This window comes from Scatophagus argus, chromosome 7, assembly GCF_020382885.2.
Source record: "Scatophagus argus isolate fScaArg1 chromosome 7, fScaArg1.pri, whole genome shotgun sequence".
Lineage (NCBI taxonomy): Eukaryota > Metazoa > Chordata > Actinopteri > Scatophagidae > Scatophagus > Scatophagus argus.
Window position 1 is genome coordinate 1,785,599 of NC_058499.1, and position 27,931 is coordinate 1,813,529.

Below are 27,931 nucleotides of genomic sequence, written 5' to 3' on the forward strand. Positions count from 1 at the left end.
CGATGAGCAACTTTCACATTTTCTAATCAATTAATTGCAAAGATAATCTATATGAAGACAGGGGTTGGTTCGTCCTGGTGGAGCTGATAAACATCTACTCATCTAACTCTGGTTTACGTGATATTTTGTGTGAGTTTTGTTGAGTGTTCCAATTTTTGACCGAAAGCCATCCAATGAAAGATGCCTCCTGTGATGTACTAATGAAGGATACGTGATTATAGACGAACCAAACATAATTCTGAATATTCCATTTCTGCTTCTAAATCCTCCACACTGCACCTTTTGTGACTTTCACTCTGCATGAATCAGAAAATGAATGAATCAGTTTTTTGTCACTGCATATGAATGTTTACAAATTGTGAACACTTCAGATTTTCAGCCTGGTTTGCCTTTTCAGTATACATATTTTTAATCAAGGCTAATTACCTCACATCAGCTTGAAACCCGTCTGATGGTGGCTCAGCCTCACGTATCACTGGGGGTTTGAAGTAAAGGCCAGTAGGTTTAGACACGAGCGTCCGGACACCACCTGACTGTGAGACAAAGAAACGTCCCGTGAAGACGGCGAGGACTGCGAGAGCAATACATCACCTTCTGCTCTGTGTGGTGTCATACGACAGCTCGTCACACTGCGTCACATTTGTCTTCAGGTGTACTTTTAACTCCTTATCTTTAAATTCCTAGAGGGCCGTTAAACAGTTGCTAACTCTATTCGTGACCTTTGGCTAACGCTTCTGATTATCAAAATGTTATTTTCCCTGAGCTTACCACACAAGCTGGAAGTATCTGAGATGATGGATTGGATGAAGCTTCCTTAGATACCTCACACCACTTCAACACATTCATGTGGAGGCTTGGGTGGGCCTGAACAACAACTACAGACTTGACCACGTTGATTCATTTTTTAGATTTAAGTTACTTTATTAATCCCAAGCTGGGAAATGACTTCTCTGTATTTAACCCATCACTGATTGAAACACACACACACGCAACATGCAGTGAAACACAGGAGCAGTGGGCTGCAATGGGGGGTGGGGACATTATCACTCCACCACACTCAAATTTTTCCTGCCCATCCGGTGGGGGAATCGAACCAATGACCTTCCGATCACAAGCCGCTTTTCCAACCTCTAGGCAACGGCTGCCCCCAATTACTAACTAATCCAATGATTATGGAAAGTAGATGAGGTGAGTGTGAAGCGAGTCACGAACTGAGCCAACACCTGCACGCAGCATCACGTCCCGACTCCAAATTCATCAAATACGCCTAAGCTTCGAACATGACGCTACTCATAAGGAATATCTAATGTAGCCAGTTAGACTTTCAAAATAAAGGACCTCTGCTGTGGGGTTCACGTCTGTCTGTTAAATACATGAGACAGACACGAGATTTTAAGCTTTATTTACAAATTGAGTCGTTGAGCGATCGGTCCATGAAGCGTCTCAGTGGTCACTTCTCTCATCATGAGTAAACGTGTGAATGCAACGTCATGGTGGACAAAATGCTGAGGCTTTCCTCACCTTCTGCTGCAGTGAGATGTTGGTTTCTGTTCACAGACAAACTGAATTTCCCTCGGGATTAATAAAGTATCTATCTATCCATCCATCTAACTGTTCAGTGGGTTTGAAGTGTTCGTCTTGTTGTTGTCAAGATTGATTTTGCTCAATGTTAACGTATGGAGGCGTAAAATGAAATGGCAAACACAAACATTCATTATCTTAATTGTTTCTCACTTCTTGTCCATTTCAGGCTTAAGTTTCGATGCTGTTGAAAACACCCAAAAGAGAAATTTAGAAGACGGATGTTAGGATCACCTCAGTTTAGAATTCTTTGCAGAAGTTGAGCCCTGGACACCAGTGTGCACATGTCAAATACATCCCATTTTCCAAACAAATGCACCCAAACGAGTCCAAACCAGGAGGACAACTCATGAAGTTCACACAGAATATGTTAGAAAGTGGCAGACAACATGAGCGCAGGAGGAAACAGTGACAGAAGACATTAAACTGCAGGGTGTTAATGAGCTGAGGCCGGCGAGGTGTCGATGGCATGGCCGCCTGTCGCCATGGTGACGGGCTTGGAGACAAGCTGGTTGCCCAGGGCAGTGGCCGGCTGAGAGTCCAGGTACTCGGCCACGACGGAGATCTGGCTGAAGTGGCGCCGAGCCAGCGTGTGTTTTTGCTGGATCCCGCGGATGAAGGCGACCTCATATGCCTGAACACACACACACACACACACACACACACACAGGAGGGAGGCTCAGTTTGTGTAGCAGCTGCAGTCCAAACTTCAGCAGCTGCTTTTTTACTCAAGACCAAACAAAGTGCCAGAGAGAGACCTAAAGAGCTAAACAGTGAAATGTGTTGTTAAACTCCGTCAGAGTCGATGCCCACAAAGCTCACTGCCACAGGTGCAACAGGTGCGTCACACACAGGTGGAGAAACGTGGCCGAGCTCGTAGCTCACCTTGTCACAGGTATGCTCCACACAAGGAGTTAAGTGAACCACATGAACTCGCGTTAATGATTAGCTCGTTATTCCGGGTGTGTTCACGAGTCCACTCTGAAAAGGTCAGAATGTCGTCTGAACTGTCGGCCACAAGTCCGCTTCTGCATTACTTTATATTTTGTGAAGAGTGATGAGAAGCTTTACTTGCATTTGCTTCACTTCTGTTTTCTGGGCGGCGCTTTTAATTCTCATATAATGCTGGATAGTTTAATGAATAACAATACGTCATATTTTATTTGGCAGATTTTGAGTAAAATCTGTGTCACTCTTTCCATTAAAAGAATCAAGTTACTAATGAGCTGACGGGAGTTCATTTATAAAATAAAGCCGTGGGGATTCTGTTCTTTATTTTTGTCCTTGTTTATCTTAAAAATATATCAAAAAGAACCAATAAGAGTACCACTGAAGTACCAGTAGGCAGTATCGGTAAGAGCAGCAGTACCACTGAAGACCCTGATCTCTGTGCCCACATGTGTGATGTGAGTGCAGGTGGCTGTGTGGACACACCTTGTGGACATCGTCCACCTCCATGTGAGCTGAAGTCTCTTCTTTGGACAGCAGGATGCAGTTCCAAGGGCTCCAGTCCCTCTGACGCTCCCAGCGGACAAACACCAGGTTGTAGACGTCGCTGCTGGCATCAAGGGCGGAGCAGGACGTCCAGACCACATCCACCAGGTACCGCACATCCTCCACCTGACAGGACACACAGGCAGACATCTTGTTTCGGGTGTCCATCACAGCTAACTGTACGGGAAACAGAAAGAATCTTCTTGAAGCTCGCAGCCTCTGACCGACAGATCACCTGCAGCAGGAAGGGGATCTTGGCTTCCGGGTTGAGCTGCTGCTCGTCGGTCCTCAGCCTCTTCAGGATGTTTTTGTAGCAGGAGAAGTCATCGCGGGGTCTTGCTATGTTGTTGAGTGTGGCGCAGTCGCGGCACCGACCGCTCAGACGGCCGCTGGTGGACGGGCTGAAGCTGGCAGAGTGAAGGTAGCGGTTGCAGCCCCGACAGAGGAACATGCTGTTCTTCAGCTGGGAGGGATTCTGGGGAACCTGGGGAAGATTTAGAATAGTTCATATGCCACTTATACCTGAGTGTGGACATGATCTCAGACCAGCAGGCCTTTTTGCGCACCTTCAGCAGCTTGGCCACCTCAGGGTTAAACGCTGGTGTTTTGATGTATTGGAGGAACAGAGTGGAGATCCTCGTTCTAAGCCCCTCCAGACTCGCTGCCTTAACGCCTCGAGTCATCAGGTCCACCTCCCTGTCAATCAAATCCACGATGTCCCGCGTCAGCTGACACTCATGCTCCTGTCCAGTAAGGATAAAAATCATCAGGCTACCAAAAGTAACATAACAGAAAACAGTTCAGGTAGCTCTGATAAAAGAAGAACAGATGAGTTGTGACATACCAACCATTAAAAACTCCCACCATATCCTATGAGAACTATGAGACACTGAAGAGCACGGCAGCTCCACAGGCGTTAGTTCCTATTTATTCAGGGTCTCCTACGTGTTGTCAATCTGTATGCTTTCCAGTGAAAGCAAATGTTATTTCATTTAGCAAACTGTATGTATTTCACTTCTAGCAGCTCCACTTCAACATGTTGTGTCATTCTGAACTTTTCTCTGCGGGGGCCCAGAGAGCTTTTATAGAAACCCTGTGAAACCTTTGCTTTCGTGTGGCTGCAGGTGGGGTTAGGAAGGTGCCTTGCGATTAAGTGCTGAGAATCGGGCGAGGAAACTACACAACGCAGTGTAGTGTTAGCTTCAGTACACACAGTCACTGATAACATTTCTCTGATGCTAAGAACTGAGTTGGACGCCTTCTGCTTGCTGGTTAACTTCCTGTTTCCGCAGACACAGACTCACGTGGCGGAGCAGACAGCAGAGATTATCACACACTGACGCGGCACCATTAAATGTTTGAGCTGTGTGTGTGTGTGTGAGCGTGTGGTACCTTGACGGTGTGTTTGAGTGTCATCAGGACTTGGAGTCTCTGCTCCTGGCTCGCAGCCGACACGCTGAGCTCGCTGTACAGATCTCGCAGCTGTTTGGCTCTGATGGTGTGTTCACTGTCCATCTCGATCATTCGACCGTCCGCTGCTCGCCAGCGATGAGGAGCCGCACACTGAAAACACCGTCACACTGCTGCTGGTAATACTGCTGTGACACCTGGCCACGACATTACGATTAAGACTGATGCAAATTAACACTACTAACTATTAACACTACTAGTGTTATTACTACTACTGCTACTGGCACTGGTATTACAACTACAACTTTGACTACTGCTATTCTTACTGATTCTCCTCCTCATACTACCACTACTACTGCTACTGCTAGTCTTGCAGAACTAACAGAAGGCTACAACTCCTACACCCACTGTGTCTGCTGCTCGTCCTGCGGCCCTTACAGCCACCACCACAGCACTAAGCAGCACCTCAGCACCTCTGACCTTGTCCAGGAAGTTCCTCACAGCTTTGTCATAGTTTTTGCTCTGAGCGGCGATGCGATGGCGTCCGATGTCGGCGATGAGCTGCATCTCCTGCTTCAGCAGCGAGCAGAGAGCTTCCTTCCTCTCGGCTCCTCGCAGGGACGAGTTGATCCGCTGCTCCTCCTCGCTCCTCCACCCTGTGACACACACACTTTAATCAGCACACAGCTCTCCAACAGAGCAGCTGTGGAAGGTAACTAAGGACATTTACTCACATATGGTACTTCAGTACACCTTAGAGGTACTTGTACTTGACTGTTTTCTTTTCATGTTACTTCATACGGATAGCAGCTTTAGGCAATAGTTAGAAATTACATTTTCTGCATTTTATAAATAAAAAAATAAATATAAATTAAATGGCCCAACTGTGTAGTTTCTAGCTTCTTGAATGTGAGGATTTGCGGCTTTCCCATATAAATCATAATGATATAAGTTAATATATACTCTCTAGAGCCTGGTACAGCAGGTTGAAGTCCTCCCTCCTCTCTGGGTTCATCCAGCGTTGGCGTCGGTCTCTCAGCTGCTCCTCTTTCTCCTCCTTCCTCCTCCTCTCCTGCACCTCCAGCCAGGCCATCCGCCGGTCCCGCTCCCTCCGCAGCCGGTCCACCTCCTGCCGGGCCAACCAGCGCCGAGCAAACGACTGCAGACGGATCACCTGGGTGACCAGAGAGGAGGGAAGCAGGTCACCACCGCAGGATTTTTAATCATATGACAGGATATCACATCTTCCATACGTGACGCTTTCATTTTTGTTCCAGCAGCAGTGGGTCCAACACTGGTTGTAGTTCTCATTGCTAAATTACTGGAATAAAACAAGCAGAAACAACCAAGGGTCACGTATAAAAAACATCATGGTGCGTTCACCCACAGCTCTCAGCCGCCTGTCGTGGTACTCCTCAGCTGTGATGTAGTTGCCGGGGGTGACCGTGACCAGCCTGTCGTTGAGACAGGAGACGTAGCAGCCGATGCCGGTCATCTGGGTGGAGATGCTGACGGGACACTGCTGGGCCTGAGACTTCAGCTCTGCTGTCTGACAAGGACGAAGACAAAGAGACTGAATGAATTCAACACAAGACGGACACGTTTCTATAATCACGTAGAAAACACTCCGTGGCTGGGCCCAGTCGGAGGGCGGAGAGGTTTGCTCTTCTCCAACCTCTAGGCCACAGCTTGTGTAAAGGTTTTGTTTGATACTGGGAAAACAAAAAGCTGCTGTACAACATATGACTGAGAACTGAAGCAGGATGACGAGACAGTGACACCTCTGAGCAACAGTTCAGGAAAAATATAAGGAATCAGCAGTGACTGGTGAAACAGCTTCCTGCTGCAGTGTCAGCTGCACATTCATGTCTCTGACAAGCTGGAATCAACAACAGTCTTAAAGCTTCAAACTAGAGATGTCTGGTCTTTCAGCCCCACTGGAACCAGATCACAGAATATCTGCTAACACAGTTAAGACCTGCTCAGTCTAATCGCTGAGTAGACTGCAGAGGACGCAACCAAAAACCCACAGTAAACCCACAGAGTCCCACAGTATTTAGAGCTCGGCCACCTCGCAATGCTTCAGAAACAACCGAGGGTCACGTACGCTCCGTCAGCGAGCCGGAAAACAAATTCAAAATTGAAGGTTATTTAAGGGGGGAAATGATTATAACTGTGTCTCTGAGTTATATACAGTATATTGTGTCTATGTTAAAATATCAAAGGCAAGAAGAAAAATAATACAACAGGTCAGTGCAAAATTAAGAAATAAAAAAATAATAAAAACTAAAAAGTCCTGATGTATCTTATAGCGTGTCTCATACCCACACCCATCTGAGGCGTTTGCCTGTTGGCTGTGAGGAATGAACTGACCTCAGGAACTTAACACATATGAACCGGCCCTAACACAGGTAAACCAATGTCTAAAGTATTAATTAAGTTTAGCGACTGCGGCTGAGCAGAGATCAGCTCGCTGCCCCGCAGGCAGACTCTGAGTGCTGATATGGATGAACTGTGTAATGCAGGGAAGCAGGGCGGCTGTGAACGCAGCTCAGGTCACAGGCTGCCGGCTGTTAATTGAGGTTCAGTGTGGGCAAGATGAGCTGGTGAGTTAACATTTTAAATGTTCCAGGCTTGTGACACAGATTGATGAAGCCTGAGTACCACAGAACAAAAAGCCTCTGATTACGGACGACCTTTTGGAACCATCGCAGACGCCCAAAGGACAGTACACACACTTTACTCGCATTCAGCTGCTACCCTGTACACATCTATGTACTGTATGAACTGTGTCCCCCGACTGTCTGTGAGGACATGAGCATCTGATGCTCACATCATCAGCACAAACAATCAGACACCGAGATGAAAACTTTGAGCTCCGCAGACAAACATCAGAGGTTACAGAGTGCGTCCTCAACACCTGGAGGACACGAGTCCATGACGATCCCATTCTGTGTGTGAGAAGACCACACACACTCACACACAGGGCTCATCAGTGCAGTGGTGTGTGTCTTTGTATATGTACATCTGTAATGAGCCAGCCACCATCATTCCATCATTACAGAGTGTGTGTGTGTGTGTGTAGGAGGTACACTAACTCGACGGGGACACACAAACACACACAGTGGGACATAGATGTTGTCTCACACCCAGCGTCATCGCCGCCATAAGAAAAGGCTCCTTTCTCATTAAAGCTGAAGGATTTCCTGTCATTTTAAAACGGTTTCTTCCAGAGAGCACATCGTGAACGATTCATCATAAAGTGAGCCTTTTGTACGGTTTTATCATCACTTACTTTTCCAGTCCAAATGTGCACAAATCTTTGACATGGAAAAACCTCAATGACAGCCAATAAAAACGTTCCAACAGCGCTGACGGCGCAGCTGTTGTGATACAAATTATTTGACTTTATAAACAAACGTTTTCACACCAAGGACACCTAAACTCACACTAAACCGCCATCAGATAAGGATTTAGGTTGGAGATCTTTTAATAAACCCGACCAACTTTGTCCTGCGTTCTCTCTTTGTGTCACTGGATGCCAGAACAGCAAGAATAAACTGACCGGCTGCTGCATCAGGAGATTTTAATAATTAATCAGGCTTTAATTAAAATGATGGTGCAGATTCTCCCTGAGACAGCTGACATTATTTTCATTAACACAAACAACTGATTGCCTTTCGTTTAGTGTTTAAGCGTCAGGTTCTTTCCTCAGAGTGATTTTTGTTTAGTTATAATGCTGATTTTGAACGTTATTCTGTCCATAGCTCTTCTGAAGTCATGTTAAAGTTCAGTTTATTTGCACTCAGGCTGCTGCAGAAGTTCCAGACTTTCATTTTAACTGACACAGTGTAAGAAATAAAGCATCGGCCGTGATGGATTATCTCACTGCAGCCAGATTAAAGTCTCAAGTCTGCAAGTTTTTCACGGAAATAAAAATGCCTTAAAGCACAGAAATCAATCTGAAAAGTGTTGAGTGATGATTCTTTTAAGTGATATCTGAACTGAAATACTGTGTGTTTTCTCAGTCGTACTGAAATTCTTCTTCATGAGCGAGAATCAAAGTAATTAAAGCCAACGCTCAGCGGACCGTTCTTCTTCTGCCTTCTGCCTTCAGAGGCTCATTTACGCTCTTTTTCTCTCTCTGTAATTAGATTGTTTCATTTGCAAGTCATGTTTGTGTCATGCCTGAATGAGAACAATGTTCTGCAGTAATGAGTGACCTTTGAATGCACCACACACACGTGCTGCTGTCGCTATGTGTGCCTTCATGCCTCTGGATGATTTTATTGTGTTAAATTCTGTCTTGCACACAAATCAAGCACCTCCTGAACACGGAGCTCACTTCCTGCTTTGAGGTTCTGTACCTGAGTGTCGCGGCTAAAGACCAGCACTCCTCTCTCGGGTCTCATCTTGGGCAGGGTCTGGACGGCGGCGTGGTGGTACTCCGTCCCCGTAAGTCGGTGTCTGTAGCCGCCCAGGAAGGCTTTCTGCTGGCGGGGGCGCTCGATCTCCACCACCACCTCCTGGAAAACGGCCTCATCTGGAGGTCAGAGAGTCACTTTACAGAAAGCTGAAGTCTGACATTATTCTGAGGCGAGTACAGTGACAAAAACACCAAATAACAACACTGTTTGAATTTAGTATTTACTCAGGATGACAGTATCCTCAATCTGCTTTAAAACAGTGAAGATAAAAAAAAAAACAACATTTCATTTCAAGCTGCATGCAGTGATTTCAGAACGTTTAAACTGACAGACGAGCTGCTGACGAACCGTCGGTTTACTGTCTGCAGAGGACAAAGTGCTCCCACCTGTCTGGACCCGGACCGTGATGACGTCCGGCATGCTGTCGTGCTCCGGGGGGCGCAGAGGGCGGAGCGGGTGGGAGGCCGGCTCGGTGGAGCTCATCTCCATCCGGGTGGAGCCGTGAGGCTGGACGCCGAGCTCCATCAGGCTCTGGTGCTCTGCCACTGCTCTGCCTGAAAGACAAGAGAGCCACCAATCAGAAGATCTCACAGTCCACAGGTGAGAAGATGAGTCCCACAAAACAAAACAAAGCGTTTTATTTAAAAAACGGGACCGCAGCTTCATAGTATAACTAGAGACGTAAAAGTCCACAGGAAGCAGACCTGGGAACAGCTGGTCTAACGTGTCCTGGTTAAACTGAAGGTGCGTTTCTTTAGGTATCAGGCTGAAACAACACCTCCCAGGGCCTGTCAGTAGATAAAGCGTCCGTACCGTCCAGAGAGATCTGCAGCACCTCAGCGGGGACTCTGAGCTCTGAGGCGAGGTGACGCTTCAGCTCGTGAATGCTGAGCCCGATGGCGAAGGCCACGGTCATCACATGACCCACTGGCACCAGGACCAGCTTCACTGTGACCACACACAAACGTTCTGTCAGACCGTTTACCCCTCAAATCTGTTTTAGCACAGTTAAGTTAATACAAAGAGGTTTTATTGGTTTTATTAGTTGTGTCATCGTGATGGATATGAAAAGTCTGCTAACTGTTTGCTTAATGCTGCTTCTTTGTGACTGCTGTCTTTGTTGGTGCTAATGGAACTTTGACAAGACATTGATCCTCATGCTGTGTAATTCCTGTGCCATGTTACCTGGAAACAGCACCACACGTCTTACTTCACTGCCTTCACGTCTTCCTCAGATGTGAAGATAATGAATATGTTCTGCCTCGCTGTGTTTGTATTTTGTGCTTTATTGTATCTGAAACTGAACCTGGATGATCTGTGGCTTTGTGAGCCACATGCAATGTTTATTGTAACATAAAGATTGATCCTAGTATTTTAGCTGTCAGTATTTGTATCTTGTGACATGACAGACAAACTGCACATGATACACACTCTACTACGATTTGATCTGCTTTGGTTGTTACCATGGCAACAACTGCTCCTCCTGGACTCCATGCTAATAAACAGTATGTCCAAAGTGACATGTTACATCTCTGATATGTTACATTTAAACATACATAACACATGATAAACAAGAGAGAAAAGGAACCACTGACAGTAAAATATTTTTGAAACCTGTTAAATCTGTGTTTCTTGTGTAGTTTGTGTGTAGGGTTATGTTGTTTTACGAGAACTGTTTGGGTCCATGTTTTCCTTCACATTTTCTTACCTGTGAATCGGAGTCGTACCTGTAGCTGTAGCGTTTCCAACGTTGTCTTTTCTCTGAGGCTGTCCAAGCTGCTCAGCATCAGCGGGCAGGTCAGTTTCTGCTTCTTCTGCAGTGTCCAACACATCTGCACAGTCCAGAAGGACAAAACACATTTAAACTGCAATAAAAAAACACCTTCCAGTCACCAGATTGAGAAAATCTTTCATTTTCTTTGTGGTCTTCTTCACATGGTGGCGAGGAGGTCACGTGACACCCCAAACTGCTCATATATTTCTTTTCATCTTCATGTATCATAAATCTTGTCACCACAATCAGCATATTTATGTGATTTTGTTGGTCTGTTCTGTACACGAGTCTGACGCCTCCTCTGTGGCTTTTCCTGAGGTTTATTCAGTGAGTTTACCCTCCTCAGTCAGGTGTCTAAGCACACTCACAAAGCCAGTGTGATTTGTGATTTTGGCCAATATAAATAAAACTGATTGAACTTTTCTTCCTGGCACAGCGTTTTGAGTGATGGGAACATCTGCCTGATGTTTGACGAGGATTTAAAATGAACTTTAAAATGAACTGTTTATGAACCAAGTTAAAGCTACGCTTATCAAAAATGCTTGTTTGTCCTATCAGAATTATAATGTTCTATATCAGCCAATTCTTCTCAGTTTAATAAACTGTCCACAATTTTCACGTGACTTTCGGTTTAATTGGTGACATCAGCAGGATGTTTCAGCTTGTCGGGCTGACAGTCTGACCGGCTGCTGTTGAGTTTTCATCCTTCTGAGGCTCTCCAAGCTGCTCAGCATCGTCCTCCACACCAGCCTGAGTTTCAGCTTCTTCTGCTTTCTCCAACACACCTGCACAGTCCAGAAAGAAACCCGAACGTTAATACAAATTATTAATACAGTCAAATAGACGACAGATGGATAGATAGATAGATAGATAGATGGATAGATAGATACTTTATTGATCCCGAGGGAAAGTCAAGCATCCAGTAGCCCATTACAGCAGTGTAGGTTAGTCAAAAGCAAGCAAACAAACAACCAAACAAGGCTGTTAGTGCGAATAATAAACTAAACATACTAAATGAACTAACATATGCTACATAATACAACACAACAGAGTGCAGAGAAAGCAGGTCGACCAGATTGACTGTGTGTCTAAAACAAGAGACTAAAGAGCCACAGTGTAAACATATGTAAAGTAAATATTAGTTTATTAAGAGTACAGTTAGCTCTGTCACCTCAGGTCAGTCTGGACTCACCTGCGGTGGACCTATCAGCCTGTCCATCACTTCCCGGCTCTCCGTCGTCCTCTGGCGGCCGCTCTGCAGTACTTCCACCCGGTTGTGAGTGCGTTTCCGTGTTTTCCTCCTCATCTTTCACCTTCTGCTCTTCATCTTCTCTGTGCTCCGACATGGCAGCTCTACGCGACAGGCTAACGCTAGGTTAGCTTGTTAGCTACGCACTTTAAGTCAACTGCGCTGAAGTTAACAAGCGTGCTGTAAAGCACCTGCCTGCACGCTGAGTCAGTATAAAGAGCGGGGACACGGTGACAAACCGCCTTAAACTCCGTCTTCAACCCCCGTCTCCGTTTTATTCTTCTTATTTAACTAACGATTTAGCTAACACGGTCTCTAACGTTAGCTTGAGTCCCGGGCAACGCCAGAGTTTGGAGGAAGTTGCCATAGCAACCACCGACGTCACTTGCGTCAGGTTCAACAGTCGATTGTTTCACGATGGACTTAACATGGAAAAGCTTTCTGTACCCGACACTTTTCTTAAAGTTACTCTCATGCAGGTGCTTCGTATATAACCGTGGAAAGTAAAGGCACTTGTACTTTACTACTTGAATATTTCCACTTTCTGTTACTTCATACTTATACTCCAGTACATTTCAGTGGGAACTATTGGACTTGTTAATCCACTAAATTTATTTCACGGCTTTAGTGTCCAACACAAAGAAGAATTGTATCAGAATTGTATGAATTTTATCATGAGGACTATGTTGATCTCTAGTGGCAAATTTACAAACTAGTAGCATATAATTAAAGAAACCAAAAGATAAAAGTACTCTGACTGAAATAAAATTTTAAATGCAGGACTTATGGTTGCCCAGTTTTACGTGATCTTGCAGTATTAAAACTAGAAGTGGCAGCCCATCTTGACTTTCCCTTGGGATCAATAAAGTATCTATCTGTCCATCTATCTGTCTGTCTATCTATCAGTAGCAGATGAAGAAAGACGTATCAGAGGTACACACACACACACACACACACACAGTTGAGTCACTTGTAAGAAATGCACTCGATCATTCGAACGGATGAAAACTCTTAAAGCGGCTTGTGTGTAGGGATGAGAACCAGGGTTATTTTAGTGACTCCACAGCCTCCCAGCTCTGTGCAGTGACAGTATGGAGGCTTTATGTTGAGCTGTACGTCGCTATTTCAGTCTGTGAGCCAGCGGAGGCGACAGGGTGGCCCCTGCAAAGCTCCACTAATCTGCAGCTGGCTCCCCAGAGATCAGGGAGCCTGCAGCAGAGCAGGAGGTCGGGGCCCCCGGCCTCCACCTGTCTCACACACACACACACACAGGTATTCACAGGCTTGTCCTGTTCGCGCTCTTACAGGATCACACTGAGACACTCCAACACACACTGGGAGTGTGATGCTCTGTATGTAAATAAAGTATGTGAGGTTACAAGGTGACAAGAATTCTGTGCTGTTCGCTTACCAGCCATCAGGTTACTGTGTCCAAGTGTTAATATGAATACCAGCAACATAAAGCTGCTGTTTTACGAGGGAGCTTCAAGAATTAGGAATCAAGTGGGTTGCCTGTTAGCTTTTCAAACTTTCGTTGACTTACAGACAATATTCGTTATGTGTAAGACAAAAAGCAAAAAATTCACAAAAACTTTTTTTTTTTTTTGGTTCAGAAGACAAAGGAAATATAATCCTAAAGGTAGGGCTGCTAAGATACTTCAGATATTTTTGGGAATATTTGCAGGGACTCTGTTCACATCTCAACAGCAATCAGCAAATCAAAGCTTCCAATCATTTCATTTGGCCAAATCAAGTGAGTGGACGGCCTACCTGGACTCCACCTGTGTCTTCACTGAGCTCCATCTTTATTTACAGTCAGTCGGCGGCTGTCACTTAATATTGTACTGGTATGTTCTGCACCAGAATGCTTCACATAATTGGTCACCGTTAAATTCCCTTTATAAATGTATTTGCTGTTGCAGACGAGTAGGACATAAATGTCATTTCTAGCAGACGGGGCTGAAAAAAAATTGTTCAATCAACAAGGTTTCATCTTTTTAAATAAAACTTAACATCTCAACAAAAGGCTTTAGACTGAGAAAAGGAGGGCAGTAAACCTGAGGCGATAAGTGCAGAGAAAAGCCCAAAACAACTTAAATCAAGCTGATAAAAGTCACTAAAAGTCAATAACAAACAGCATAAAGCCAAGAGCATTTAAAATCAGAGCAGGAAACAATTACAAAACCATTTCCTCATAAAAGAGGATTTAAAGCCCGATCAAGAACGACTCCGCTGTCGCCTGGTTGCCAATTTTCCCTCCGCTGACGCTTTTACTCAGCCAACAGTTTTATGAGACTTCATCTCACATGTCTTAGGCAGAGCAGCGGAGGAAAAAATAGATCCGAATGACTTTGTTTTCCACGAAACAACAAATGGCAAAGTTGTTGGCTGCATGAGTCCGGGGTCTAAGCCCAGAGGCTTGTGGGATCTTGAATGTGGGATTCCCGCCAAACATGACAAAGACCCGGCTTAGCTCACACAATAGCACACGTAACCCGCTTCTATTTAAGAGCAGCAGGCCAGGTGTTGCCCACACGCCCCTCGCTGTGTTTGTGCAGGCGGAAAGCAGGTCACACCTAAATATAAAAACAGTGAGTGCTGTTTGCGGGGCAGCAACCCGTCAGCGAGAGCCGCCAACATACCTCACAGGTGAGAATTCTTACGCTCGTCAGCAGAGACGTGCAGGTATTTCACTCCACAGAGGATTTTTAACTGGATGTTTTTGTCACAGTTTGGATTTTCGTCGCTGGGAGGAGGTCAGTCGGTGTGAATTTGTCAGCAGGCGATCCTGCGTTTCTTTCTGTCCGCTCAGCAGATGGACACAATAAGATCTGTCACATGTTTGTCTTGTCATGTTTACGGAGATCCTTCAATAGTCAAACAAAGTTACGTTTAGAATATTTAACTCATGCTTTATGTAAGGGACTGTTTGCTGGAAAACCATGTGACTTTGTGCAGGAGAGGAGCATTTGGAAGCCAAGATATTCACTTCATTTGGAATCAGAAAATTCTTCAAATTTGAAACTTTTTGCTGGCCTTTGTGACAAATTTCACATATTTTCTGTCTCAGCCTACCTCAAAGCAGGTTATTCCAACAGTCAACAGGAATTAATTACTCATGTTAGCCGGATGATATGCCAGATGTTTTGGTTTCAGCTCGTTCTGCTGCCCCCAAGTGGCCAAAAGATCAGCTGATGTACTTTAAAGCTCAGGTGATTTGTAGTCAATGTGCTCAAAAATGCAAATGTCCTTGAAATGCTGTTAAAGAGCAGGACTCGCGTGTCTCGCCCCTGCACAGTGATGAACACCTACGAGGAACACGGCGAAGAGGAGCTCAGTGACTCCATCATCCAGCTAAGTATTCAGGACTCCTGCCAGGATGCCTTTCTGAAATCTGCAGCAAGGTATGGCAGCCACAGACTTCACCCTCCTCCAAATAAAACACCTTTGATAGTGTGATCAGGCCCAGCTGACTGCCCTGTGCCCCCTCTGCTCCTGGCTGTTAGTTTAACAGCAGCGACGGATGAAAATCTGAGAGTCCTGGCTGCCATCGAGCAAGGTAGGCTGGACATACCTTCACCATTACAGAGCGCTGTGTTTGGCCCGTTGGCCCTCCTCTGACAGTCACAAGGCCAGCAGCTGCAGGTGAGGACTGCCAGGCATCAGGAGGCTGGCAGTCCGACAGAGAGACGGAGATAAATAAACAGAGAGGTTGGAGAAAGGTGTAGTATGGGAGGAGGACAGGAGGAAGAGGAGGGACTGTGGACAGATGTGAAGGAAAAGTAACATACCCAACGCTGGAGCTCTGGGTGTTTTCAAAAATCTCTCCTCTCTTCTTTCTCAAACCCTGTGTTGTTGTCTTGTCGCCGTGGTGACCAGGTGAGGTCTCGGTCCTCAGGGAAATGCTGAGCTGCACCTTCGCCTTCAGGGAGTCGGACAGTCGTGGCTGGTTGCCCCTCCATCGAGCCGCGTCCCAGCCGGTCCTGGAGGTTCTGGAGACCGTTTTGAGATGTGAGTCCATCTGGTTGGTGTAAAGCCACTTTCTTCATCTCTCAGATCGTTTTATTAGCTCCTTTCAGCGTTAAAGCTGTCACCATGTACAGCATGATCTTAGGAAGAGAAGAAGAAAAAGGGAAGTAGGTTCAACACCTGCTACTGCTAAGTGTACAGTATGAACACTTCCTCCTACGAGCTTAATATTAGCTGATGTTTTTCACATTAACAAAGCAGGGGTGCGTGTAAAGAGTAATTACTGTTGGTTCAAAATGTTCTACGATGAGATGCACGTTTATTTGATTCCTAAAAATGTTTATTTTGAAAGCTAAAAACCCAGCTTGATAATAAATGGTAAATGTATTCTGTATATTGGTTCTCTTTCCTCTGTCAGTGATGTGCTCATCTGGAAAATAACAAACCTGAAATCATTTTCCTCAAAGCCAGGGCCGTAGGTTTGGTTTTCAGCATCCAGGGCTGGGGCACATTAGTGTCAAACACTTCACTTCCTGCGTGGTTTTTTCTAATGCACTGATTTGTGTCTTTTTCTGCGGTAGTTAACAGTAAATTTATTTATGTAAAGGAAAGCACAAAATTCAGGCACCTGGTGACAAAACAGACTATAATGCAGTCATGGTTCCTCAAAATAAAAATTTTTAGGAGGGGAGTTTAGTGTTGAAATCTGTGCCTTCCAGGACACCTCAGGTTGAATGCAGGGGAGGCGACGGGAACGCTGGCATCATCAAAATAATGGCTGCCTGAAATAATATTAATCCACAGAAAAGTCCACTGAGAAAAGATGCTGATGGCAGCTGATGGCAGCTGATGGCAGCGGTCCTCTCGGCCTAAAATAACCTGTGATGTCTTCTCTGGAGGTCAGCCAGCCGTGAGGTTCACCGACTCAGCTGCCAGGTTAGCACAGGTGGCATCACGATACGAACTCCAGGAATGTGAATGTTGACCCGTGTTGTGTTCGTGTCAGTGGCGGCTCAGGGGCTCAGCCTGGAGGAGAGGACGGCCGTGGGCGGGGAGACGCCGCTGACGCTGGCAGTCAAAGCCGGACTGGTGCAGAATGTGAAGAGCCTGCTGGAGCACGGAGCCTCACCTCACAACGCCAACAGCAGAAACGAGTCGCCGCTGCTGCTCGGTAACGCTGCGAAGGCTGCGGGTCACAACTTACATTACCCAGAAAACTACTAAATAAATAAAGAAAAACTGAGCAAAAAGATGCTAAAAACAGAACTTGTGTTAAGAGACACCTTTTACTGTACACAGACATCAGGTTCATCGTTCAACATCAAACATACTGACAAATGCACACAAACACGGCCGGACTGGGACCAGACAGTTTGACAGCAGGAAACACAGAACTGAGGGGTTTTTTGGTTTGCGTCCTGGCATCCCAGAGCTGAGTGGGCTAATAAAACAGCTAGCTCCACAGCTAACTGAGCTAACTGAGCTAACGGTGGTCACTTTAGCAACAATAAAAGCAGAAAACTCTTTGAATCACAGAGAGTTCAGGCAGAGCAGCTGGAGGACATCAGAGGGAAAACATTTTTCTCTTTAAACATGATTCAAAGTCGTGTATTTGCACAACATCACTGAACCACAGACACTCGACTCCAGCAGTGCCAAGTTCAAAAGACACCACACTGGATGCAAAATTAATATACAAACACTGGCAAAAAGGTGATGAACTTAAGCTGATTTTTTTTTTTTTGCAGCGGTGAGGGCGGACTCTTACGAGATGACATGCACGCTGGTCGCTCATGGCGCCTGGGTGGAGCAAGTTTGCCGGAAGAAGTGGACGGCAATGCACGAGGCGGCCAAGGTAGGCAACGTGGACGTCCTGATGCTTCTGCTGAGGAACGGCGGCCGGGTAAACCACAAGGACGTGACCGGGGTGACGCCACTCGCCGTGGCTGCAGAGCACGGACATTTCCACATCACGGAGATCCTGCTGAGCTGTGGTCAGTTTAGAGACTGGGCGTGGAAGTGCATTAATGTGTCAAATCTCACAGAGGCAATGAAGAAATCATAGCACATTACAATACACCAAAATTAAATCGTTTGCTTGACAAAAGTCTTTGAAACAAAACATTTGACTCATTCTGACAGCATGAGGGATTTATCATTTTCCATTTTCAGGTGTGCAAAGGTCCAACCTGCCCTTGTGTCCTCCCTCTCTCCCCTGCTTAGGTAGCAGAGTGAACTCTCAGGCCTGCAATGGGGAAAGTGTCCTGCAGGACGCGGCCGGATCAGGAAACACCGCCTGCGTTCGGCTGCTGCTGGACAACGGAGCCGACCCCAATCTGCCCAGCGTCACGGGACACCTTCCCATCCACAAGGCGGCTTACGCGGGACACTACGAGTGAGCTCCAAGTCCCATTCATCCACACATCCTTGTAAAAAAGGTGGTGCTACGGGCTTCTTGACACGTGGCTAACACACTGGCAATAAGCTAGTGTTGGTCTGTCACTGTCAGTACCAGGCCATCAGTGTGACGTCTGTACGTTATTTCAATCAGTCAAGAGAAGCTTACTGAAGAGGGTGAAAACATAAAACTCTTGGAGCTACCTTGATAATTTGGTCGCTAACCAGACAACAGGTTTGTACAGTTTATGTACTTGTACCATGAGCTCCTGTCTGAAAACTACAGACCACTCTCCTCTCTCACGGAGCAGCTTATACTCCATCAGGTGAGGGGAAGTAAATGACACACAGGTATAAAACAAAGATGGCCTCCCCTCAGAGGTCAGCAGGGTCAAGACAGTTTGCTATTGGTTGACAGCACAATTTTGCATCACAAGTTCACTAAAACTGAACTCAACATGAAAAATTCACATGGAATTACTTCACCCTGAGAATAAATCTGCTGATTGCACTGATTTGATCAAAATCAATGGATTTCAGCAACAGTTTTAAAGGCTGGACCTTTAGGTTCGAGGTCTTTCTGACTGTTGATTGGAACCCTGTTTTCATTTTGCTCAGTGCTCTGAAGATGCTGATACCTCTGACCACCAAGAAGGCCATTAAGGAAGCGGGTCAGAGCCCGATCCACTCTGCAGCAGATGGAGGCCACCGCTGCTGTCTGGAGCTCCTGCTGGCCTGCAGCTTTGACGTCAACTACCGCATGAACACCAGAAACTCAGAAAACTACCGGGACATGAGGCGGAGCGCCTTGTACTTTGCAGTCTCCAACGGGGATGTGAACTGCACCAAAGTCCTGCTGGCGGCCGGAGCGAAGACGGACCTGGACCCGCTGTGCTGCCTCCTGGTGGCGGTCAGGTCTGGACACTACGAGATCGTGAAGCTGCTGCTGGCGGCCAAAGCGGACGTGAACTGTTACTTCACGGTGGTGAGCGACACGGCGTTTCCCACGGCGCTGCAGTACTGCCTGAAGGACGAGGTGATGATGAGGCTGCTGCTCAACAGCGGCTACAAGGTGGAGACCTGCTTTCAGTGTCAGCACGACAGCATCTTTGATGGTGCAGATGAGGGGGAGGGGAAAATTCCAGTGAGTGATGACTGTTTTTGTTTTCTTTAAAGCAAGTGTTTAGTACATTTTTATTTTTTCACATTTTCTTAAATGCTTTCCTGCACGCTGCCCGTCTGTATCACAGTTTGTATCACGAGCCGCCAAATTCACACTCACAGCCAGACGACCAACTTCATGTCACACTTGCTGTTACCACCAGCAACCACAGGTGTCACCAAATCAACCAGGGCTGAAATATCAGGGATTATTACTGTAATGTTCAGTTCCAGTGTTGTTTAAGTTTTTGCTAATTTTTTGCAACCCTATTAAGTTTAAAGTTGAATGCACAAGGATTAAAGATATTTTCAGATCGTTTAAACGTCTCAGCAGAGAAAACAATTGGATATAAAAAGATCTGAAGTTAAATCTCTCTGTGTGAATGAGATCCTTAGTTACTGACAAAGACCACAAGAGGGTGCCCCTTCTTAAAAAGAACAGAGTGGACGCAGCTGCATAGAAGAAGTTTGCTTTCATACTTTAATGCAGACTTCTAAAGAAAACACGGCTGACCTGCTGGATGTCTGTCCTCTCTCCAGTTTTGTGAGTTCATGAGCCTCTGCTGCATCGTGCATTTGGCTGGGAGCATCATCCGGATCCTGCTGGACTACGTGAGCCACGTCCACATCTGCTCCAAACTCAGACTCATCCTGGAGAAGCAGGCCGAGTGGCCCGACATATGTGACATCCTCTGTGAGTTTATCCACGATTTGGTCAGAATTATCAGGCTGGAGAGGTGCATCGTCTCACCTGACGAGATCACACTTCAATGAAATAAAACTGAAATTAAAACAAAATCAAGCAGAGTCGTTACATCACACAGCAACAGACAGCACAGACTGAGACGATCGCTCTGAGACCCGCTGATCATGAGGTCTGTCAGGAGCTGTTGGACTGATTGATCACACTGTCCAGCAAGACAGAATATCAGAATATTCCGTTTTTTTAGGGAAGGGAAAATAAATCGCTCACAAGCACCACCTTAAACACAAAGTTTTTCAGGAAAACCCTTTAAGACACAGTGTCCAAAACAAACTTAACGACGTTAGAAGTTCAGGTAAAAAACGGACCGAGAGATCCAAGAACAACAAGCAATCAGTCCAGAAGGTCACCAAATTAAAGCAGGAACACATGAAGAAACACAGAGAGGATAAAAACTTACTTAATAAAACAAGAGCACCAAACCCTGACACCTAACAGTTACAGAATAACATTATTATTCATTAGAGAAAAGGAAGTGACCTCTTTTAGCTCCGTTTTTGGTCTCCACACCTCCTGAAGGAAAGATCTGCTCTCTGTGTTCTCCAGCTCGTCTCTAGCTGGATTTTTACACCTCAGTTGAAACAAATGTCACGTGATACACTGAAAAACGCTGATTACAGCTGCTTTAAGGTCATGCTCCTCTGCGACGTCTTCTCCACTTCACATGAAGCATCAAAATCCACTGTCAGTCGGTTTATATTAAACTGTCCTGAGTGCATTCCTGCTCTCCAGAAGATGAATCCTTTCAATCAATTTCAATAACTCGTCCTCAGAATAAACTTTTGGCTCCACTGCCGCTAAAACAGACCATCATTACGCTGCTTCCCACTGCGGCTGTAAAGATCACTGCAGCCTTAAGGGGGCAGCAGCAGCACTGGGGAACTTAAAGTTTCTTGTGTCTTTAAACAAATTTTATTACAGAATGAAAATGAATAAAGTGATTTTCTGAACCTTACCCTCCAGGCAGCCCTCGCTCCCTCAGACACCTCTGCAGACTGGAGATCAGGAAGCGTCTGACCCTGAAGAGACTCAGCAACCCTGAAATCATGAACTCACACATTTTCCCTCCCAGACTGAAGAGCTTCTTACTGTACCAGGAGCTCGATCTCTACAGCCAGGACCCTGAACGCGTCACGTGAAGAGACCTGCCTGCGTTCAAAGGATGTAATTATTTTTGATCTTTGTAATCTCTGGCTTTGATAGGCACAGCAGCATATAAATAACTGTAATTAACTATTATTATTTGTTATTTTTAAAGTACTATTTTATTAATTGCAATTGATTGTGAGCAGATTGTAAAAAACTGAATCTGTGTTTGCAGAAAATGAAAATGTTGAAAATTTTTTTCTCACATTTCAGCCCATTTAATGCAAGTCGAATGTGTTTTGTATTTCAAGGTGATGATGATCAGTCCAGGAATATCTGTGGTCCTCAAACGCATCACTGTTGTTCCTTCACTACCATGAACACACACACTGTAGTTTATTTTGTCCCATTCCCACACACACACCATCCTGCCACAAGTACTCACTAGAGCTCCAAATGTGGATTAATCCGCTGCTGAAAATAGTCCCCAACAACTAAGTAACATTTAAGTTAAATAAATATATAAACTCTTCACCGAGAACCAAAGACAAGGAAGTCAAAGTACTGAGAGACAGACCGACATGCTGTTGGTTTTGGTGAGCTGCGGCTTAAGATTATTTTCATTACTATTTAATCGTTTTCTGTGCAAAATAACAAAGAAATCCCAACATTTCGAAAGCTGCAACCAGCAGATGTTTGACATTTTTGCTTGAGAAGTGACTGAATTAATCAGTGATCACAATAGTCGGCAACTAATTTTCTTTTGATGGACCAATCAATTAATCGACCAATCACGGCAGTTATTGACGATCACAGAGTAAATATCAGAGCCAATCAGTCAGTCAGCAGTCACCTGGTGCCTGTAAGGTGCGATATGTTCAGGACCCAAGTTCACTGGTTTATTATTTAGAATTTTGAAAGAAATTTGAATATTCAGTCAGTTCAGACAGACAGACAGATTGTCCTTTTCTGTGAGGATGTCCTTCATTTGGTGGACGACAGGAAAAACGCCCAGCAGTCCCCCAAACCAGTAGCATGTTACTGAGAATTGTCTTCTTGGCGTAGAAACGTGTTCAAAGTCGTTCGGATTGACGGCGCTGACGAGGCGCGAAAAGGTCGAAGGTCCGAGGTGCGAGCCTGCAGCAGGTGGAGCAGCTCCTCGAGGCCTCTTCGTTGTTCCTGCAGGTTCTCGTCGATTGGCTGCCTCCCAGCGTTGGCGGTCTGATGTTAAATCTCAGTCTGATGAACCATAATAACACAATAAATATTCACACAACAGTGCGGCTCGTTATTGTTTGTCATTAGCTGTGGAAAATGTGTGCGGGGTGACATTACACTCCATTAGGTGCTGTGGAAACGGCCTGCATGTTAAACACACTGGAACAGGTGACACCTATAAATAGCACCGTGAGAGAGAGAGTGTGTGTGTGTGTGTGTGTGTGTGTGTGTGTGTGTGTGTGTGTTCACCCTGAAACAAACTCCGTGCTGCTGCTGCTGCTGCGTCCTGTGACTCCAACGCTGACACGTTTATCAGGTGAGAATCGCTGCGTTCACGTTTCACTTCGCTTCAGGTGTGTTTTCTGAGTTCTCCCACGCAGAACGACGTGACCTCGACTGGACTGAGACCAGCTGCTGGGTTCTGACCAACAGCCAGGAGGTCGGGGGGTCACGGTGCTCTGAAAACACAGCTGACTGGAAAACAACGAGGAGCCGCAGACCCGGGAAGCAGATGATTTACACTTTCATCTGAATTTACTCAGATGAACTTAAATCTGATCTCAGACGGATATTGAATGTGTGTCAACATACTTGAGTACATTTACTTTTAGTACACATTTGAGCGGTTTAATTTTATGTTACTTTATACTTAAACTGCACTGCATGTCAGAGGGAAATATTGATTGTACTTTACCACGTGTATTTGATGAATTTAGTTACTTCACAGATTATTCATAGAAAATATCATCAAATAAAAGATGGTGTGTTATTACAGATTAAGCTGTGCAGCATTAAGTGGACTTTGCACTAACATATCAGTGATTTCAACACAGGAATGTTATGTCTGAAACGAGTCGACGTGCGTAAAAAATGTTCTTTTGCTTTTCAATATATTTTGATGTAGATACTTTTGTGCCTTTATACAAGTCGAGTCATGATTGCAGGACTTTTAATTATAAGGGAGTATTTCTCCACTGCAGTGTTGCTCCTTCTAAGTAAATGATCTGGCCCTTTCAGACCAGCTTGTGGACCAGGATCAGTTTACCTCAGAGGAGCCGCTGCTGCCTGAGGCGAGGAAGAACCTCAGGCACGTGAGGTTCACTTAGCGATTAGCAGATTATCACCCAGAGAGTTTAGGCACCAGGATGTTCAGCTGGACGTTTCAGCAGGAATCCCTGTTACTGTCAGAAATGAACTGCAGTGGTGACTTTGTGTACCTGTGCGACGTCAGCAGGATGGATGCCGCTGATGAGATGGATGAAGACCAGCTTCTGGACTACGACGTTCAGATGAGCATCCAGGAGTCGTGTCAGAGGGAACATCCAGCAGGATCAGGGAGGTACAGCGACTCAAACCAACCTCAGGTCAAACCTTGACTGCTTCCTGGGACTGACCCTCAAATTCCTGTTTGCAGGTTTGGCAGTGAAGCTCTGAAGCTTGCGGAGGCCATCAAACAAGGTGAAAACATCAGCCAGCAGTAAACAACAGTGAAGTCAGTCATTTCCTGTTCCTGGCACATCTTACAGCTGCTGCTGTGATGAGAAGAACCACGAGCAGTAAGTCTGAGCACTGAGATACAAGTCCAACCTGCTCTCTGAATGTGTCCCTGCAGGCGACATGTTGGCACTACAGCAGCTCTGTGATTTCCCAGAAGCCTTCAGCCAGGTGGACGAGCGTGGCTGGTATCCCCTGCACAGGGCAGCGGTCCAACCTGTGGTCCTGGTCCTGGAGACGGTGCTGTACGGTGGGTAAGAGGTCCAAACTTTCATTTCACATGACAGTCAGAGGAGAAGTGAACAGAGCAGCTGGGCTTCACTGGAACCTGCAAACTGCTTCTTCTGGATCGTTTCCATATGGAAGTCCAGTTCTGCCAATGTGACGGAAAGAAATAATGATATCATAGTGAGACACTTTTCAAAAGTAATTAGATACTATCTCAAAGTAATGACTTAAAATCAAAAAGTGATGAGAAACTCTCCTAAAATAATGTCTTACATCTCGATGAGTTATCATCTCAAAATAATGCAAATCAATCTCTAAATTTGCACGGGTCGATGACCTTCTAACCCACAAAGTTCAGTAGATCCGAACTGATTCCATCAATGAAGACTGTTTCAGACACGGATTCACAAATCATGAAGTCTTAATGCTTTGGAGCAATCTTCTGGACCTGATGATGGTATCGCTTTAGACCTCCCCAGCTTGATTCTGCTGCTTGGGCACGTATGAGGAAGCAGCGCCAAGGCCTAAATCTCAAGAATTTTTCTCATCATTCTGAAAACGTTTCTCACTATAAGGACGTACAAGATCTTTCTTCATCATATGTTAATGAGCTTCTGTCAGCATCTTCTCTCTGTTCATGGATGGTCATAGGAGCTGAGTTCGGTGAAATCGTGTTTTTGCTGTGTTCTTCAGCATCTTTCAGTCTGACTCTGGAGGAAAAGACTTCAGACGGTGAGACCTTCCTGACGTTAGCGGTGAAGGCTGGTCTGGTGGAGAACGTCAAGATGCTCCTGGACCACGGAGCTTCTCCTCACACCACCAACAGTCAGAACGAATCCCCTCTGCTTCTCGGTGAGAGCGCCGCCTCTCCAACACTTGAGTATATTCTGTCCATCGTCACCGTCAGTTCCTCATCCTCTCCTGTGCTCCTGTGCAGCAGTCAGAGCCGGATCTTATCAGATGGTCTCCAGTCTAATGGCCGGAGGAGCTCGGGTGGAGCAGGTGTGCTTGAAGAAGTGGACGGCCATGCACGAAGCCTCCAAGGTCGGCTGCGTTCAGGTCATGGAGCTCCTGCTGCACAACGGGGGTCAGGTTTCAGAGACAGACCAGCATGGGGTGACTCCTCTGGGCATCGCTGCAGAGTACAGCCACCCCGAGGTCCTGGAGCTCCTCATCAAACACGGTGAACACACAACCACACGTTCTTTAATGTTCTCACGTTAACAGTGCGCCAAATAAAAGGGTCAGATTCCCAAGGTCACAGATAAGTGAAACGGCTTTGTACTCCAAAATGATTATTTTCTGCTTTAACATGAAGGTGCTGATGTGAACGCGCAGGCGCCGAATGGCGACAGCATCCTGTACGACGCTGCGGGTTCAGGGAATCCTGACTGCATTGACATCCTGCTACAGCACGGAGCAAATCCAAACATCTGCAACCTGAGCTCCCAGCTGCCCATCCACCACGCCGCGTACGAAGGGCACTACCTGTGAGTAGGTCAGGTGATCTAAACACCTGCTGGATGAACGCTGAGCGCCTCGGACCGCTCAAACGCAGACACGTCTAACAATCAGATTTCAGGTTTAGTTCCTTTGGTTCCATAGGCGTTCACACCCCAATCGGCTTTCTAAAGGTGGTCACCGATGTAGCATCGTACAGGAAAAAATTGATCAAAATCAATTCAGCACAAGATGTATGTTTATTTTCCACACAGTCTTCCCACATGTCAGCACTTGGCGCCTACATTACCCACAATGCACCCCAACCCCCAACTGATCTGTAAGAATTTTTTATGTGGGTTAGTTTCTGATGCGTCCTTTCTTACAGAATTCTTAAAGAATTTTCTCTGTCAGAGCTTTGAGGATTTTGATCCCGATCACCACCCGACGGGCCTTGCGGCTGTCCGGCCACAGCCCCGTCCACTCCGCCGCTGACGGAGGCCACGTCCACTGCCTGGACCTCCTGCTGCAGAAAGGTTTCGATGTCAACGCGCTGTTAGCTCCTCATATCTCTGAAAACTATGGAGACAGGAGGAGAAGCCCGCTGTACTTCGCTGTGTCCAACGGGGACGCGACCTGTACTGAGATTCTGCTCAAGTCTGGAGCCAAACCTGACCTGGACCCGCTGTGCTGCCTCCTGGTGGCGGTCAGGTCGGGACGCTATGAGATCGTGAAGCTGCTGCTGGCGGCCAAAGCGGACGTGAACTGTTACTTCACGGTGGTGAACGACACGACGTTTCCCACGGCGCTGCAGTACTGCCTGAAGGACGAGGTGATGATGAGGCTGCTGCTCAACAACGGCTACGACGCCATAAAGTGTTTCTGCTGTAACCATGACGACGACTGGGAGGAGCTGAGTGAGTCTGGTTACTCACAACATCAGGAGGAAAAGATTGCTGTGAGTTCCTCTCTTTTCCGTATGAGTAATTATTAAAATGATGTTTCAAAGTACGAAACTTAGCCGACAGCAATGGGTTGACTGGTCTTAGGCAACCTGGGGACGGCTGCAACAAAACGTATTCCTCCAATCAGGAACATGCTTGAGTGGTGACACCGACGGCAGACGTCAGCTGCTGATATCTGCTGACGTCTCCAAAAACTCGCACCAAAACTATCTGGATGACTAAAGCGCAGTGCAAAACGTGGTTTTAATTTTGGGGTGCACCTTTAATTGTGTTGCGCCTGTCCCCATTTGGAGTGCAACATCTGACTTGTGGCATTCAAATAAATATTGTGAACAATATTTGGTGGGTGGTGTGTCAAATCCACCTGACTGCCAGAACCCGAGCTTTCTGCAGGACATTAAAGTCTGAGCAGATGATTGGTGCTATTCACTTCACCTGTCAGTGGTTTTAATGTGGTGGCTGATTGGTAGATAGCAGAAAGGTGTACGTTTAATATAAAAACGTGGTCCATCTAGTTCAAACTGTCTATAAGTAACTGACAGAAATACTAAAAACTGTCCTCAGGCTGCCCTGTTTGAGTTTCAAACAAAGACTACACGTTAAAAAACCTTTGGTCATAAGACACATGACTGCATCAGAATAAACAGAACATCTTTGTGTTGGGACTCTCGGTCAGACACAATGAGATCGTCCAGACGCAGCCTGCGTCCAGCACAGATTCTCATCGGCTATTCAGCAGCAACCTCACTGTGTTGGCTCAGTGTTGTTTTGTTTGTCCAGTTTTGTGATTTCGTCAGCGTCTCCTGGCTGGTGAACCTGGTGGGCCGAGTCGTGTCGATCCTCCTCGAGTACGTCGGTCAGGTTTCCCTCTGCGGCAAACTGACAAAAATCCTGCAGAAACACGACGAGTGGCCTCGCATCCACAGGACCACACGTGAGTTAAAGACAGACTGAAGAGCTGAGCATCAAACCAGGAGATGCACCTGCTGACGCCATGTGTTTCCTGTCAAACTGCTGTTCTCTGTGATCCAGGTAACCCGCGCTCTCTGTCTCACCTGAGCAGAGTGGTCATCAGGAAACACCTGAGCTGCAGCGCCCTGACGTCCATGCAGCTGCCCAACAGGCTGAAGGACTTCCTGCTGTTCAAAGAGAACGACCTGTACGCCAAAATCATCTGCAGGGAGGACTGAGGGGAGAAGGACTTCTGTCTTAAAATGTCTTAAATGTCAGTTCAGATTTTTTACCTGACGAACGCACTGTACGACTGTGAAAGAT

General features: G+C 46.1%; 3 protein-coding genes across 7 annotated transcripts; 2 read left to right on the forward strand and 1 right to left on the reverse strand.

Moving 5' to 3' along the window:
• Positions 1 to 1,492: 1,492 nt before the first annotated feature.
• Positions 1,493 to 12,419, reverse strand: iqub (IQ motif and ubiquitin domain containing). The gene is made up of 14 exons (XM_046395095.1): positions 11,879 to 12,419; positions 11,370 to 11,471; positions 10,640 to 10,744; positions 9,726 to 9,860; positions 9,299 to 9,466; positions 8,853 to 9,028; positions 5,873 to 6,034; positions 5,449 to 5,659; positions 4,966 to 5,141; positions 4,468 to 4,638; positions 3,642 to 3,818; positions 3,311 to 3,559; positions 3,016 to 3,201; positions 1,493 to 2,215 (listed from the first exon to the last, which is right to left on the reverse strand). Exons 1-14 carry the CDS (start codon positions 12,030 to 12,032, stop codon positions 2,018 to 2,020), a joined length of 2,370 nt encoding a protein of 789 aa, XP_046251051.1. The 5' UTR covers positions 12,033 to 12,419; the 3' UTR covers positions 1,493 to 2,017.
• Positions 12,420 to 15,234: 2,815 nt separating this feature from the next.
• LOC124062302 (ankyrin repeat and SOCS box protein 15-like) lies at positions 15,235 to 21,563 on the forward strand. 2 transcript variants are annotated; one of them, XM_046394969.1, is made up of 9 exons: positions 15,235 to 15,339; positions 15,442 to 15,494; positions 15,815 to 15,946; positions 16,911 to 17,075; positions 17,653 to 17,898; positions 18,128 to 18,299; positions 18,920 to 19,445; positions 20,003 to 20,156; positions 21,189 to 21,563. In XM_046394969.1, the coding sequence occupies exons 1-9, from the start codon at positions 15,236 to 15,238 to the stop codon at positions 21,362 to 21,364; spliced, it is 1,728 nt and encodes a 575-aa protein (XP_046250925.1). In that variant the 5' UTR covers position 15,235; the 3' UTR covers positions 21,365 to 21,563. The 2 variants fall into 2 exon arrangements, with proteins under 2 accessions (XP_046250925.1, XP_046250926.1); XM_046394970.1 differs by lacking the exons at positions 15,235 to 15,339; positions 15,442 to 15,494 and having other exon boundaries at positions 15,855 to 15,946; positions 16,709 to 17,075; positions 21,189 to 21,550.
• Positions 21,564 to 22,757: 1,194 nt separating this feature from the next.
• asb15a (ankyrin repeat and SOCS box containing 15a) lies at positions 22,758 to 27,920 on the forward strand. Of its 4 annotated transcripts, none has more exons than XM_046394967.1 (10): positions 22,758 to 22,845; positions 23,761 to 23,868; positions 23,944 to 23,987; positions 24,142 to 24,273; positions 24,945 to 25,103; positions 25,189 to 25,434; positions 25,570 to 25,741; positions 26,106 to 26,649; positions 27,437 to 27,590; positions 27,689 to 27,920. In XM_046394967.1, exons 2-10 carry the CDS (start codon positions 23,765 to 23,767, stop codon positions 27,844 to 27,846), a joined length of 1,713 nt encoding a protein of 570 aa, XP_046250923.1. In that variant the 5' UTR covers positions 22,758 to 22,845; positions 23,761 to 23,764; the 3' UTR covers positions 27,847 to 27,920. The 4 variants fall into 4 exon arrangements, with proteins under 4 accessions (XP_046250923.1, XP_046250924.1, XP_046250922.1 ...); XM_046394968.1 differs by having other exon boundaries at positions 22,786 to 22,845; positions 23,764 to 23,868; XM_046394966.1 differs by having other exon boundaries at positions 22,806 to 22,845; positions 23,547 to 23,868.
• The last annotated feature ends 11 nt before the right edge of the window (positions 27,921 to 27,931 follow it).